The sequence below is a fragment of the Macrotis lagotis genome, chromosome X (genome assembly GCF_037893015.1).
Source record: "Macrotis lagotis isolate mMagLag1 chromosome X, bilby.v1.9.chrom.fasta, whole genome shotgun sequence".
Lineage (NCBI taxonomy): Eukaryota > Metazoa > Chordata > Mammalia > Peramelemorphia > Peramelidae > Macrotis > Macrotis lagotis.
The window spans coordinates 653,059,115-653,075,034 of NC_133666.1; the positions used below are offsets into that span (position 1 = coordinate 653,059,115).

Genomic DNA, 15,920 nt, shown 5'->3' on the forward strand with positions numbered 1-15,920 from the left:
AGGAAGGGAAGAAGGCATATATTAGCTCAGAGACAGGACATAAATCTGTGTGAATCAGGATCATTATGTACATATTTCTCCTCTAATTAAAACCCTCTAGTGATTTCCTATTGAGTAAAGTTAGTGTTCTTATATGGAATTCAGGGTCTTTTATAATATTCTAGCAACACTCAACCTTTTTCAGTTTTCTCTATTGCTTATCTCCAGTCACTCCACACTCTAGTCAAATTGAACTGCTCTCTGACTCAAACATGATATGTTCTCTCCCTCCTCTGTGCTTTTGTTCTCCTGCTGATCCCTAGGTCTAGTATGTCTTTCTTCCCCTTCACATGCTGAATTTCTACTCAGCATTCTACTCTCCCCCAAATACCACATCTTCCAGGAATCTTTCTCTGATTAGCTTCCCCTTGAACCAGTAGTCACAGTTCATAACAAACATTCCCTTGGATTTTCACAGAGAACCTCTTCTACCAAGTAATAGAATGCTAAGAATTTTCTGTGTCTCCATCTTATTCTCTTACTAGACTGTGAAATTCCATGAAGCTTTTTTGTCTTATCCAATCTTTGTACTTTGTATGTCTCCCAGTCTACTTTTTTTTTAGATTTTTCAAGGCAATGGGGTTAAGTGGCTTGCCCAAGGCCACATGGCTAGGTAATTATCAAGTGTCTGAGGTCAGATTTGAACCCAGGTACTCCTGACTCCAAGGCTGGTGCTCTATTCACTGCACCACCTAGCCACCCCTGTCTCCCAGTCTAAATTGAATGGATGACATTTTTGGTCATTAGAAAATAAGGTCTATGGCCAAGAAAATGATATCCAGTGTCCCTATTTCCACTGTCTAGGAGAATGCATTTACATGTCTTTCCTAAGACTTTTAGAGGCCAACCAAACTTGGGTTGCCATTAGACTTTCTTCTAAGACTAAGTATATTTTCTCTGCTGCATTTGGCAGCAATCATAGCTGAGATAGCATTAGGAAATCCAGGAACCACAAGGAAGAAGGATGGTGGAGAACTTTTGGGTGAAGGCCAGTGAAGATAGAAACAGAAATATACTATAAACTACCTGAATAGAAAGAGAATATAAATGAAGATATTTAGAGATGTGCTCAGTATAGAGGCATTTAACATGGGGGCTTTAATCATAGACATCTATTGGAGCTCTTTCTGTCCCAAACATAACAACTAATAATTTCTTTATTTACCTTAATGATCTTTCCTCTTTCAAAAAGTAGCTTTTCAACATTGAGAGGAATCTACCATTCTGTGTATTATTTTGACCAAGAAGGAGGAAATAGATGCTAGGGTAGGAATGATGGCAACCTTTGGGGGAGGAATCCATGATTGTGGAGAGAAGAATTAGGAATAGCTTTATCTGCAACCTATCTCTAGGAGAGCAGATTTCAAAGAACTCAGAGGAAGGAAAGGTGGAATCTTATGGCCTAAAAATCTGTGGGGGAATAACAAGCTCTGAAGAATGAAATTCTGAACAAAAAAATGGAAATAACCATTTGGATATTCAGAGACTCACCAACCCACTAGAGTTTTTCACAGGCATTTAAAAAAAAATATATATATATATATATATTATACATATATATAGGAAAAAGATGGGATCAAGGAAAGGTAATGAAGGATGAATATAAAAATAAAAAAACATAGTGTGATACTATACAAATAGTGTTAGAAGTGCTAAATCTCTGAATGCATTGGGACTATCAAGGAAAGCTACGAGCAACAACAAGGAATTGGTAGATATTTTTGAGAAAAAGAGGAAGCTCAAAGAAAGGATAGTACCATTCATTGGGACTAGTATAACAGATGCCATAGAGCCAACAGAGCACCTCAACTTTTTTCCCTTTTTTTTCACTGCTGAAGGAAATGATCTTTGTCTGCATAGCACAGAACAAAATGACTTAAAAGGAATTGGTAGGCAAGATAAGGAGGCAGTTAGAGAGTGCTTAATTGATTTTTCAATCATCAGAAAACTATATCCCAGAATACTGAAGGAACCAGATGTACTTGATGAGTTACTGTCGGTGATCTTTGAAAGATTGTGAACAATAACCAAAAAAATCATGAAGGATGAGAGCCTATAACACAGGATTAAAGAAAAGCAAATGTCACCACTATTTTTAAAAGAAGAGAATGAATTTGACTCTTAATTTCTGACAAAATTCTAGAACATAATAAAGGGATTGTTAGTTATCATTTAGAAAAGAAGCAGTCATCTCAAAGACCTGGTATGACTTCATCAAGAACAGATGTCAGCCTAACTTTATTTTCTTCTTTTAAAGAGTTATTAGTTTGGTGGATAAGAGGAGGGCTAAGGATATAGTTTACCCAAATATTAGGAAAGCATTTGAAGTACCCTATGCTATCTTTTGGCAAAATGAAGAGATGTCTAGATTATTATATATTTATTGTTCAGTTATTTGTCAGTTGTGTCCTATTCTTCACGCCCCCATTTAGGGTTTTCTTGGCAAAGATACTGGAGTGGTTTGCCATCTCCTTCTCCAGCTCATTTTTATAGATGAGGAAATTGAAGTAAACAGGGTGAAACGACTAGTTCCATATCACACAGCTAGTAGCCTGAATTTGAATTCAATTCTTCTTAACTCTAGGCCCAGTACTCTTAATTCACTGTCTATAGCTGCCCAAAGATGGTTATATAGGTAGTCAGATTAAAAAGTAATCAGGCCCAAAGAAGGCCAATGATGCAATGTCAACTTGGAAGCAGATCTCCTGTGGAGTTGCCAGGAATTTGTGCTTGGCCCTGCGCTATTTAACATTTTTTTATGAGCTACTTAGATAAAGTCATAGATGGTATTCCTCATCAAATTTTCAAAAGGTACAAATCTTGATCCAATGGATGACAGAGACAGGATGAACTGAACTGATGAAGATAAAATTGAATAAAGATAAATGTAATGTCATACATTCAAGTATTTAAAAATCGATTTGAAAAAAAGTAACAACAGTCTGTCTTAAAAGAGCTAGGAATTTTATTTGGATTTCAAATTTCTCAAGCAGAAACAAAGGGAATATCCAAAAAAGCAAAAATGATTAAGATTGAAATAAGAGAGGCACCACATCCCAGGGTAAAGGGGTGATAAAACTGCTGGGCTTTGCCCAGTTTAAACCACTTCAGGAATATTGTATTCAGTTCCAGGTACTGCATTTTAGGAAGCTGACAAACTGAGGAACATCCACAGGAAAGTGAATAGGATGGTGATGGGCCCTGAGGTCATGTCATATCATAGTTAGTTGAAGAACTAAGGTTCTTTACCCTGAATAAGAGAAGCCTGGTGGGGAAGAGACCAGGTTTTCAAAAAAGCTCTCACTGGAAAGGGGATTAGTTTTGTTCTGTCTAACCCCCAAGGCCAGAATAAAAAGCAATGAGTGGACCTAAAGAAAAGTTTTGTAGCAATTAGATACAAAGTGATTACCTTGTGAAGTTGGGGGTTCCCTCCCTTTTCTTAGAGGTCTTCATGAAAGGGATGTTGGGGGTGTTGGAAAGAGGACTCTTGCTGATGTTGAATTTGGTCCAGATGACCCCTTTCCAGTCATGAGAGTTGGTAAGCTTTCCTCGGTGGCATTAGTTGGAGGTTTCAAGTACACAGATGTTCAATGTATACTAATGAAGAACTAGGTTCAAGCTGTGTCCCAGCCTGGTCTCCTCCATTGCTACAGAACAAGGACAAAGAAGTAGCATTTTACTATCACTTGTTTGACCTTAAGACAATCACTTAAAACTCCTGGGCCTCAATTCTCTCATTGTACAATTAGACAGTTTGACTAGATGACCTTTGGTGGAGCTATGATCAATAGTCCTTCCTGAGGCCTCCAGGTTTGGAAGTATCTCCCCATGCCCTTTCACTCCCTGCAGCATCAACAACCTTAAGAGCAAAGAATCTACTGGCACCAGACTTACTCAAGACCTAGAGGGAATCTTGGCTGCTTCTTAGGCAAAAAACAAGTCTTAATGAGTTCTCAAATCTCCACTCACTATTCAACCCCTTTCTAACCTGAAAAGTCTTCAAGTTTGTCCAACGTCTTGTTTTCTTCCTTCTCTCCTGGGTCCAACCAAGCAAGAGCTTTTCCTGATCCTTCTGGTCCCATGGATGCATATCTCTTCTTTCTTTTTTCTCCACCTGTACATCAGTTCAGAGGGTTTACCCACTCATGTCCTCCCTAAAATGTGACACCCTGAACCACACACAATATTTCAGATGAAGAAAGCAGAAAAATGAAAACTGACCTGGGAGTCAGAGTTTACATCTCTCCCTCTCTGCTTCTACCTAGGTGACCTTGGGTACTTTATATTGCTGGACCTCGGTTGCCTCATCTGCAAAATGAAAGGGTTGAACTAGACCTTTAGAGTGCCTTTTACTTTTAGAATTATGTGCTGAGACAGGATCTGAACAAACCACCTTTCTTGGTCCTAAATGTGATGCCTCTCTTCCTGGATGGATTCTAGTGTTTCTAAATACCCTAGACCACTGATACTCCCCTTAAACACTAGACTTTGATCACTAACTCATATTGTTTCCATGTCCAGACTTCTCATGAATGCTTCCTTTCTCCCCGCTCCTTCTAGTTACATATAAAGCTCAGACATTTCTACCACCAATGACATTGTCCCACATCATTAAGATCTCTATCAACTCGTGTTTCCTTCCAGTTCACTCTGATCTCTGTTTTCCTTCAGCCATCCATCCATCCATCTGTCCTTCTATCCTCCTGTCCATCCACTCATCCATCCATTCATCTATCCACCTATCTCTCTTGATCTCTATTGATCCATTGATTCAGCCATCCATTGATCCATCCATGTATTCTATCTGTCTAACCATCTATGCTTCCATCTAACAAGCAAATATTTATTAAGCTTATGTCATATGAAGCTTTGGGAAAGATAGGAAGATAAAAGGCAGACAGAACTTGTTTTCAAGGAATTTTCATTGTAAAAGCAGGTCAAGACATGTCCACATTCAACTATTATACAAAAATAAAATAAGTGCAAATGAGTAGACTAAGTGGATAAAGCCTGGCACCTGAAGTTAGGAAGGCCTAGATTAAATTCTGCCTAAGAGATTTGTGTATCTCTGGACAAGTCCCATGGCCTCTCTCAGACTTGGTTTTCCCCATCTATAATGTAAGGATAAAAATAGCAGCTACCTCAAGCTCTCTTAAAGGGATATGGAAATATTAGCTATGATTATGTGAGACCTGGACAAAATGGTAAAATAACATGAAGAGGGGAGCTCACCTTTACCTTGAAGGAAAGAGGAAGATGGGAAGGCAAGGGAAAGATTCTTGGAGGAGATTGACTTTTGACCAACAGTACAGCTAGCAATTTTTGTCTGATACAAGTAAGGGAAATTGGGAGGGGTTGATGGGGGAAACAAGGGGTGTAGCTATGGAGTATTGCTGGTGCAAGCAGAGCCAGACACACACACACACACACACACACACACACACACATACACACCACAGAGCAATCACTTGCACCATCTAAATTTTCTAGATGTAGGGAAGGGGAAACATCCATCAAGTGAAAACTGCCACTAGAGGCAGGATCAAGCTGGTGAGGCTGTGCTTCCCTAAACAAGTTTAGTGGTGCCCTAGGGCAAAGCTCGGTGATCCCCTCCTAATTTTGTCTCTGTACCACAATTGGGTCTCTGGGGAAAGAAGAGAATTTGACAGGAAGGAGACATTTTAGACATGGAGTAATTAGGAGAATAAAAGAGTAAAAAAATGGAGAAAAAAGTCAGAATAGGAATAGGGTTTAGGGAATGGAATGGGTATGGGGGCAGTGGTAGTGAAGAAGACCAGTTCAGTCTAACTCGAATATAGAATGTGAGAAGGAAATGTGGAGCAGTGGAAAGAATGGAAGGATTTAGAGTCAAAGGACCTGGGCTCAAATCCTATCTCTTTTACTTGCAACACATGTGATCAAGTGGATGTCACATCTCTCTAGGCCTCAGTTTTCTCAATTGTAAAATGTGTGTGTGTGTGTGTGTGTATCTGTGTCTGTGTCTGTGTCTGTGTGTGTTTAGATGTGTACTGGATGACCTCAGAGGTCCCTTCCATAGGTAAATTTATGATTCAAAAGAGTTTCAAATAAAAACTAGAAAGGTCAATTGGACTCAAGTTGTGGAGAGCCTTGAATGCCAGATTGAGAGGTTGATAAATTATTTTGTAAGTAATGAGGAGGCTCTGAGTAGAAGAATGATGTGATCAGAGGAGGTATTAGGCAGATGACTCAGGCAGTTTGAAAAGACAGACAAGGGAGGGAAGAGAATTAAGGTCACAAGAATGTTTAGAAGATGATCACAGCTTCCTTCCTGGTATAACAATCATCACATCCCAGAAAGGTATAATGGGAACTTTACAGAAGGATACTCCCTGAGAGCCATATCTAGTGTCTACTAAGGTTTTGTCCCAGAAAACTAGATTGTTGACAGCAGGTAGTCCTCCGTGCCCCCCATTTCCACCAGGGTCCCAGGATCTCTGTTCCCTGCCTCCATGGGACAATATCAATCCTACCTCAAAAGATGATACTTTTGAGATACCACTTTCTCTGAAGGAGATTTGTGGCACTTCTTCCCACACTAACATCCCTAGCTATAACACTGCACTTCCAATGGAGGATCAGAGGATTCTTCTTCCTGCTCCATTTGTCCCCCGGGCTTATATATCTCAAAGAAAGATCCTGCCTCTTATATGGGACCCTGGGAAAAGCACTTAACTTCTAGGGACTCCGCTCTCTAAGACAATTTGGTTGCCAGACAAGAGTGAACTGCATTGGTGGGAGGAAAAGAGAGAAGGAAAGGGGAGGACAGATAGAAGATGGGGAGAAAGAGGAAAGGGGCATGAAAGGGAGGGGAAGAGGAAGGGGGAAGGGGAGATAGAGGTGGAAGGGGGAGAGAGGAGGGGGGAACTAGAGAATAAGGAAAGAGGAAAAGAAAGGGGGAGAGAGATAAAGGAAAAGGAAGATAGAGGATGGAGGAGAGAGAGAGAGAGAAAGAAGAGAGGGAGAGAGACACTTATGGGGAAGGGAAGAGGGGGAGAGAGTAGGGAAAGAAAGAAGGAAGAGATGAGAAGAGAAGATGAGAGAAAGAGGGAGTGGGAAAGGGAAGGTAGAGGTAAGAGAGGGAGAGAGAGAGGGGAAGAGAGAGAAGAGGGGAAATAGAGAATGAAAGGAGAAGAAAGGGGAGAGAGATAAAGGAGAAGGGAGATAGAGGATGGAGGAGAGAGACAGAAAGGGAGAGGAGATAGAGAGGATAGGGACAGAAACACAAAAATGGGGGGGAGATTCAGAGAGTAGGAAAAGAAAGGAGGAGGAGAGAGAAGGAAAGGAGGAGAGAAAGAGAGAGAGAGAGAAAGAGAGTGAGAGAGAGAGAGAGAGAAAGAGAGAGAGAGAGAGAAAAGGAGAAAGGAGAGACAGAGGCAGAGAGGAGAGTAGGAGAGCACCTGGGGGTGCTAAACTTATAGCAACTTTTTTAGCTCCCAGAATGGATGCCCCAGAGCTTCCCCGAGTTTTCCCTGGGTGCCTGGGGATGGGGTGATCAGAACTCAGGGGCACACTCTGGTCTCCCATGCTTCTCTCTCTCTCTCTTTCAGATGACTCAGCTCTACTCAAGCAGCCAGCTCCAGGACAGATTCCGCTACTGCCTCATCACAGGCCTCAGGTAGCCGTGGTTCTGGCCAGGAATGCCATACTCTCTCAACTGTCCTCCTTCAGCTCCCCTCCCCCATGCCCTAGTGGTGGCACTTAATGGATAATTGATTGCTCTTCCCCAACCCCTGCCAACCCCATCATTGGCTCCATCTGGGCCAGTCTGCCTGCTGGTTTCTGACAGTGCTAAGATCTATGATCTAAGACTCCTGGGAACACTCAGGGCAAGGCTAGCTCTGGACAGGTCAAATTTATCTCCAGTGCCCTTGTGAAGAGACAAGAAAAAGAAATGGGCAGTCATTCCTTTCTCAGACTTCTTCCCTCTCAAGGCAGCCTCAATGGTAGGGTTCAAACAGATTGCAGAGTCATGTATTAGGATGAACTAGAGAGATTGCAGAATCAAGTATTAAGATGAGTCAGAGAGGATGTTTAGCGCACCTTAGACCTGAACAAGATTCTCTAATACCATTTGGCAGACAAATGTTTATTCATCCATCCTATCTAAAAACCATAGTAAGAGAGAACTCATCTCTTCCCAAGACTGTCCCTTCCATATTGTGGCTACTCTAATTGTTTTTCCATTCATCAAAATAAATGTGTCTCTTGGCATGGTATAGTCCTGGATAGATGGAAACCTATCAATTGATCTCTGAGGTTTTGTGGAATCTTCTCACCCTGCCTCCCCAGGCTAAAGGAAAGAGAACCTCCTCAACTCAACCCAGGGCTGTTGACTTTGTAGACCAATGTCTCAGTGGAATGGGCAATTGGATCTCCATCTGTGTTGGATCCCTGGCCAAATGATCTGTAATCTTGGTCCATAGGGTAGGCTCTGTGTTGGTCACCTGCAACTGCAGCTTCTCCTCCAACCTGGATCCTGATACCATTGGACAAGTGTTTTTGGACAGAACCCGGAATGCCACAGCCCACTGGCTAGGGGACTCCTACAAGTTGGATGACCTCCAAGTGACAAGTAGGGGATAATACCAAAGGGTGAATGACCTGGCAGTCATTCCTGGGTGGAAGGGGAAGGGAATAAAGAGTGAGGAATAAAGAGAATAAAGAGCTGCAAAAGGAATAGGAGATATGAAGGGGACTCAGGGTGAACAGAAACAGAAGAAAGCACTTGGAAAACTTGTACCCCCAGGAAGTTGGGGTTAAATTAAGATTTATGGGATTGAAATAGAATGTTGGGTTAAGAAATGCCTTAGAATTTAATACAAGATAGGTTCTTAGAACCTAGAAAGTGTAGAACCTAGAAAGTCAAAGTTTGAAGAGTCTTTAGGACAGAGAATGTCAGAGGTTGGAGGGTTTTAGAACTGTAGTGAGGGAAGAGCTTAGAATGTAAAAGTCAGAGATGGAGGAGCCCTTAGAATACAGAATGTCAGAGATAGGTGGGGGTTTATAACACAGAATATCAGAGCTTGGAGTAGTTTTAGCACAAGAATGTAGAATGTTAGATCTGGGAAGGGCCTCAAAGACTAGTCTCCAACCTGTCAATAGGGTGGTCTCTAGCAAATCTGATGAACAGACCTCACTCTACCTCATCTTTGCCACATGCAAAATTCTTAAGTGACCTTCTAATAGTGGCTGTCTCTGGTTCTAACTCATCAATTTTTTTCCTGGGAGCAGTTAGGAGCTTCCTGGTCTCCTAAAAATCTATCAGAGAAGGTCAGAGTATGAGCCAGAGAAGGGGCCATTTACCTTTCTATCTTCACAAAAAGAGGACAGGCTTATATTGACCTCTCTTTGACCTCTCCCCGCTTGACCCTTCATCATCATCATCCTCATCATCATGTCTTCTTGTTTGTTCTTTCCCCAGAACTGGATCTAGCTCTCCCATTGTCTACAGCTAAGCCATTGATTGACCAAAAGCCCCAACACTTCCGGTTGAACTTCACCATCACCAATCTGTTATATTCCCAGGATTTGAACCACCCTAACTCAGTCAAATATCAGGAGAAGAAAAATAGCATTAAAAATGCGGTGAGGTTCTAATCCCTTCCATTGGGCTGCTCAGGACAGCCATAGCCAGCACCAAGTGGGAATCTCCAAGCATGTCCTTTCCTATAATTTCCCCCAGAATGTGGGTCATATCAGAGCTCTGGCAGAATCCTGAACAACCTCCATCCACTGTTCCCTGTAGAAAAAGTGGGAAGAAGTTTCAGTCTAAAGACTTTACAAGAAGCTGGGATGGAGGGCAACAGACAGGATCTGTGGGAAGAGTAAGGAAGGGAGAGGGTTTCAAACCTGGGGTTATTTATATATTTATTACTGGACCTATGATTTCACTGATATAAAAGTGTCCCAGTGGGGTGATACCCTTTGCCAAAGCAGATCAATACCTATTCTGCAACTTACAGGGAAGTTAACTGTTAGGTGAAACAATGAGGGAGCCCAGTGCACTGAATTTAGAGTCAGGAAGACCTGAGTTCAAATCCTGTCTAAGATAGTTGCTTGTGACTCCCAGCAAGCCACTTCTATAAAACATGAGAGTTGAACTTGATATCCCTGAAGGTCCCTTCAAGTTCTAAATTTAGGAAACTATGCTCTGCCTATCATCATATAACCAATATACAACAGAAGAAACTCATATCCGGGTCTTCCTTAAATCTAGGGTGTCACACTATTCTAAAGAACCTGGGTGAGAAGACAGGAGATAGAAGCCTCAAGGGAGGGAATAAAAATAAAGATAGGATGAAGAGATAGAAGTGACTTTAGATACCATTTTGCCAGCCCCTTCCCATTACAAAGGAGATGCTGAATCTGAAAGGAGTTCAGTGACTTATCCAAGATTACCTGTTATCAAGAAAGAAACAAAGTGGGGCAACTAGGTGATGCAGTGGATAGAGCACTGGCCCTGAAGTTGGGAGGATCTGAGTTCAAATTCATTCTCAGGCACTTAATAATTACTCAGTGGGTGACCTTGAGAACATCACTTAACACACTGTCTTGTATAAAAAAAAACAAAACAAAACAAAAATAGAAGGAAATAAGTGGGTGATTTGACCCTGAAACATAAATGGAAGGACCCTTCTAGAAATCTTTTCACATTGTCTGGAGGGGGGATAGAGGGGGTCTACCACCTAGAATGGTCCCTGCCACTCAGCATGTGAACTCAGCCCAACTCCTCCATTCATCTAGACATACCCTGGGTTGGTATCTGCCAGACAGGAAAGCTAGTCTGACCTGACTTTTCTTAAAGAGAGGTTTTTTAAATATTTTTTTTCTCCTGGGCACGATCTGGCCTGAGAATCAGATGCTAGGAAATGTTTCTTTTTCTTACAGCTAAACCAGCTCTTCAAAAACAGCAGCATCAAGAGCTATTTCTCAGGCTGTGAAGTGAAGACGCTTAGGTAAGGTTTCTTCCCAGGGTCTGTGATTCCAGGAAGCAGCTCTTGATGGAGACCAGTTTCCAGAACAGATCATGTTCAGAATAGTCTTCCTTCTCTAACCCTTTCCTCTAATGTACCTCAGGAGCTTACTATTTTCCTCTTCTCTTTCTTCCTTTCCCTCCCTTCTTCCTTCTAAATGTTGTCTCATTTAGGGGAAGGGTCCAGAAGGACCAGAAAGCAACAGTTTTATGTTGCCACATTCCCTGGGAGACTAATCAATTAATTAATCAGCAAAGATTTATAACTATCCTCCTATGCCCCAAGCAGTGGGACAGGTGCCAGGGAACAGAAATACAAAAAATACACAAATTAAGCAGTCTCTGCCCTCAAGGTGGGGTTACAATCCAGGGAGACAGCATGCCAAAGATATATGATGTATTGAGCAGCTCTTCAGGTAGCTTTTATATATTTGATGGATTAGTCATTCGATAAGCTTTCATAGGATCAGTTCATCAGCCATTCGATAAGCTTTTATATGCTTGATTCAGCAACCAGCAATGAGCTTTTATATGCTTGATTCATAAACCACTCAGTAACTTTTAGATGTTCGCTTCATCAGCCATTCAATAAACTGTTATACATTCAATTCATCAGCTACTCACTAAGCTTTTAAGGAGCATTTTCTGTATCAGGAACAATGCAGAAGATACAGAGAATTAACCACAGGTCTTGTCCTAAAGGAGCTTATAATATAGATGTGTATTGAAATATTTACAAAACACCTGAGAAAGAAACCTAATTTTGGAGGAGAGGTGCTAGCAACCACATGTTGCAGCAAGAAGGGCTCCCATCCAGTTTCCCGAGGCTCTTGTCCCAGGTCCTCTCTTTCCCAGCTCCTGCACCACCTCCTTCTCCCACTCACTGACACAGCTCGTTCTTCCTTAGGCTTGTCCCTCCCAGCAACCACACCGGAGTGGACTCTCTGTGTGACTTCACATCAGCCACTCGGGCACAGAGCTTTGACAGGGCCACTGTATATGAGGAGTTCCTCAGACTGACAAACAACGGCACCCAGCTACAGAACTTTACTTTGGATCGGAACAGTGTCCTGGTGGATGGTGAGGAGTGGATATGAGGCTGGTCCTCCAGCCTGGTCTCTCTCTTTGTCCTTTTAAGGGGTCCTTGGGGAACAAACACTGATGGACTATAGGGGAGGGATGAAGAATTCCTGGAATACTGGTCTCCTGATGTTTCAAACCCAAAAAGACCCTCACTCAACATTTTCTGATAGCTATACTCCTTGACTGTCCCTCATTGCCATCCCTGTACCCTCCAATCATTTCTTTCCCTGATTCCCATATCCTTTCCTCCATCCCTGTCCCCGTAGCCTCTCTTATTCTCTTCTTGGCCCAATCTAGCTCCCCAACCCAAGACCCAGAGGTTTCTTACCTTTCTTCCATTTTTCTCTGTCCTCAGGGTATAGTACCAACAGATTAGATGGAACAACTAAGAAAACTGGTGAGTGGATTAGCCTTACCTGATGCCCATTACCTATGGGAAGAAACTGAGGTTTATCCTTGAAAAATAGAAGTTGGGGCAGGGGGAGGGGGGGACACTTGAGTGTCCCGAATGACTTTTCTCTTTATCCAGCACTCAGTGCTGAGCCTCCAAGAACACTTGCCTTGGGTTGTACTCACCAGACTAATGAACAGCGGTCATCCCTAGCAATTATCAGATCCCTAAGTGTGCCCCCGATTCCTGAGCACCCTGTGGGGGATGGGGAAGTGTCCCTGCATCTTAGTCATACTCCTGTCGTTGTATATGATTCCATATCCCTGTCACCTTTTCTTGTTCTGACATTGGGTCCCTGTGCTATCACCCTCCCCCTAGGGAAGGACATTAGGGACCCCGAAGCATCTTTTCTGCCCCAAAGTGACCTTGCATTAATTTCCCCAACTCCTTTTCTCCTATGTCCTGAGCCCCAGCTCTTTTGTTCTAAATTCACTCCCATAGTCTGTTGGCCCCCTCTCCCCTAGGGCATTTCCATCTGAAGGGCAAAGGGTCTGATGGCATGGGAGATTGGGAGATGTTCTGGTTTGGGTCCTTCAGCCTCCATCCTCCCCATGGATTATTCTTCATTGCTTCCCTTCCCATAGGGATGGGAATTCCAAAGCTCACTCCCCATTCTGGGCTATCCCCTCAACCCCATGATAATCCCTCAGCATTACCTCTCTTTCCTCCCAGACCTGCCCTACTGGGCCATCATCCTCATCTGTCTGGCTATACTTCTGGGGCTCATTGTTACCCTGATATGCTGCTTTGTGGTAAGAGAATCCTTGGGGCAATCACCAAAAATCACTAAGGGCTGTGTGTGTGTGTGTGTGTGTGTGTGTGTGTGTGTGTGTGTGTGTGTAAGACAGAAACAGAGAGGGAGAAGAGAGAGGAAGAGAGAGACAGAGAGACAGACAGACAAGGAGAGAGAGAGGGAGATAGACACAGAAAGAAAAAGGGGGGGGGATGTGTTGGCCTCCAGTATCCCTCTCAGCTCTAAATTTGTGACCTTATGATCTCTGTTGGAGAGTGAGTGAGCATGTGTGAGAGAATGAAGGTGTGGGTTTGGCTGCATACATGCATCCCTCTGACCCTAGGAAAAGAGCAGTCTATGTGAGTGGGAGTGAATTTTGGATGTGTAAGGCACTAGAGGGCGTGTGTACCTGAGTGTGAATTTGAGAGAGAAGGAATTTCTTTGTGTCAGAGAGACAGAGAAAGGGAGAAAATGCCAGTTTGTGTTCCATAGTAGGTGCTTAATAAGAAATTATTGAAAAAAAACTGAAAATGGAGAGGAAGAGTTGGAACGATAATCAGAGTCAGAGACTGAAACAGAGAGATGGAGAGAGAGGGACAAAGATGAAGGCAGAGAAACTGAAGCAGAAACAGAACTAGAGAGACAAAGAGCCAGAGCATAAAGGATGAGTTTACTTAGGAGAAAGTTGTAGGTAGCCTTCCTTCAGATTTTCTCTATCATTTTCTCAATAGATGGAGAGTTCTCTCAATGAGGCTTGTGAACACTTTACTGGGTGCTTTCTTCCTCAGCCTGGCATAGATTTTGGAATAGAGACTGGGCAGAATTGTATAAAACTAGCAAGACCAATTTTCATTCCTTTTCTGGGGAGCCAGGCTGGTTCTCGGCAGGGATCATGCCCCTATAACTTTTGACCTTCCTTCCTTCATCCCTCAACTCTGTACAGGTCACCATGTGCCTACGGAGAAAGGAAGGAGATTATGAGGTCCAAAGACGAACCATCAGCTCTTACCTCTCCCACCTGGATCTGAGGAAAATTCATTGATAATGAACTGTGATGGAGATGTAGCAGAGTGAACCCAGGCACCTTGGCCCCTGGCCCTGGCCACAGCCCATGAGTGGGCTGGGCTTGGGTTGGAATAAACACTGGGCCTTGCTCATTCTGTATTGGCCAGAATCCTGACTCTGCCTCTTTTTTTTACCATTTGTCCTAACATGGGTGACTCTTTAGGAGAGCCTATGGGAACTGAAGAGAGATGTCACTCCTCTGGGATCTGGGGTCCATGACACCCCTCAAGAGGGTCATCAGTCTTCTCTGGCAGTCTGCCCTGCTCTCATCTATCCCATTTTATTGTCAAAGGCATGGAAGATAACTTGGAGAATGAAGAGCCCAGGCCCCACATTGATCCTGAAAACAATGGCTAGAGCTAATAGACCAGACAGGCACAATTTTCTCACTCCAGTCATACACTACTGTAGTAACCTGAATTTAGGAGACCTGCGAACACATTAGGCACATTGATGCCAGGACCCTCCAAATCTGAGATTCCCCAGATCCCTGGCCTCATATCAACAATCATCAACCCTGGTCTCTCCCTTTCCCACTGTGACCTGCCACTGGAATAGGACGAACCATCTCTATTTCCTAAGAACTCCTGGCCCACCAGTTTCACATCACCCTTGCTCAAACTCCTAGCCTGCTATTCCTCCACAGCCTCCATTTTGCCCCTTTCATCCATCCATCCATCCATCCATCCATCCATCCATCCATCCATCCATCCGTCCATCCATCCATCCATCCTTTCATCCATCCATCCATCCATCCATCCATCCATCCATCCATCCTTTCATCCTTCCATCCATCCGTCCATCCATCCTTCCATCCATAAGATCCCCTGGCTGCTTTCTGTCTCACCCTACTGTTTACTGTGACCACCTCATCAGACTCCAAACTTCTCACTATCCTCCCTGTCTTGACGCATTCACCAGACCCTCATGACTTTGACCTATGACCTTCCCCCTTTTATGACCAACCTCTTCCTATGACTTTCCCCTAAACCTCACATTCTCCTTTACCCAAGGCTATCCCACACTGACCTCATCCTTCCACCTGTGATAAAGCTACCCCTTCCATTAGTTCTAGCTTGATCCCCTGTGTGATCCTTCTTTGGCCAATAGAATTGAGAGATTTGGGCTCCACAAACCAAGGAAGATCCCCTCCATCCCTCTTTAAGCCTTTGGGGAGATTCTTCCTTATTATATCCATCCTTGAATTCTCATGTCTCATGTCTCATGCCTCAAGGCAACATCATAGGCTCCCTAAGACCTCAATTCTTGATTCATTTTTGACCCTCTTCAATAGGGGGAGGGAACTTAAGAGATCATCTCTACTTTTATTTGACAGCAGAGAAATCTGAAACTCAATTGCCCATGATCACTCAAGTAGTAACAGGACTTGAATTCCAGGGCAGTTGGGTAGTACAGTGGTTAAGAGTGCCAGGTCTGGGGTCATGAAGACCTGAGTTCAATTTGGCCTCAGATACTTAACTGGCTGTGTGACCCTGGGCAAGTTACTTTACCCTATTTGTTTTCTCATCTGTAAA

General features: G+C 43.1%; 1 protein-coding gene across 30 annotated transcripts in view; it reads left to right on the plus strand.

The window, feature by feature from the left end:
* The window catches only part of MUC16 (mucin 16, cell surface associated), a 210,977-nt gene extending 196,483 nt beyond the window's left edge, over window positions 1-14,494 (plus strand). For all 30 annotated transcript variants that reach the window (XM_074204972.1, XM_074204993.1, XM_074204994.1 and 27 more), the window contains 8 exons: window positions 7,629-7,696; window positions 8,505-8,653; window positions 9,503-9,666; window positions 10,969-11,036; window positions 11,961-12,133; window positions 12,492-12,533; window positions 13,260-13,339; window positions 14,264-14,494. In XM_074204972.1, the coding sequence (XP_074061073.1) occupies window positions 7,629-7,696; window positions 8,505-8,653; window positions 9,503-9,666; window positions 10,969-11,036; window positions 11,961-12,133; window positions 12,492-12,533; window positions 13,260-13,339; window positions 14,264-14,362 (843 nt within the window). In that variant the 3' untranslated portion in view covers window positions 14,363-14,494. The remainder of the gene's footprint in view (window positions 1-7,628; window positions 7,697-8,504; window positions 8,654-9,502; window positions 9,667-10,968; window positions 11,037-11,960; window positions 12,134-12,491; window positions 12,534-13,259; window positions 13,340-14,263) is intronic.
* The last annotated feature ends 1,426 nt before the right edge of the window (window positions 14,495-15,920 follow it).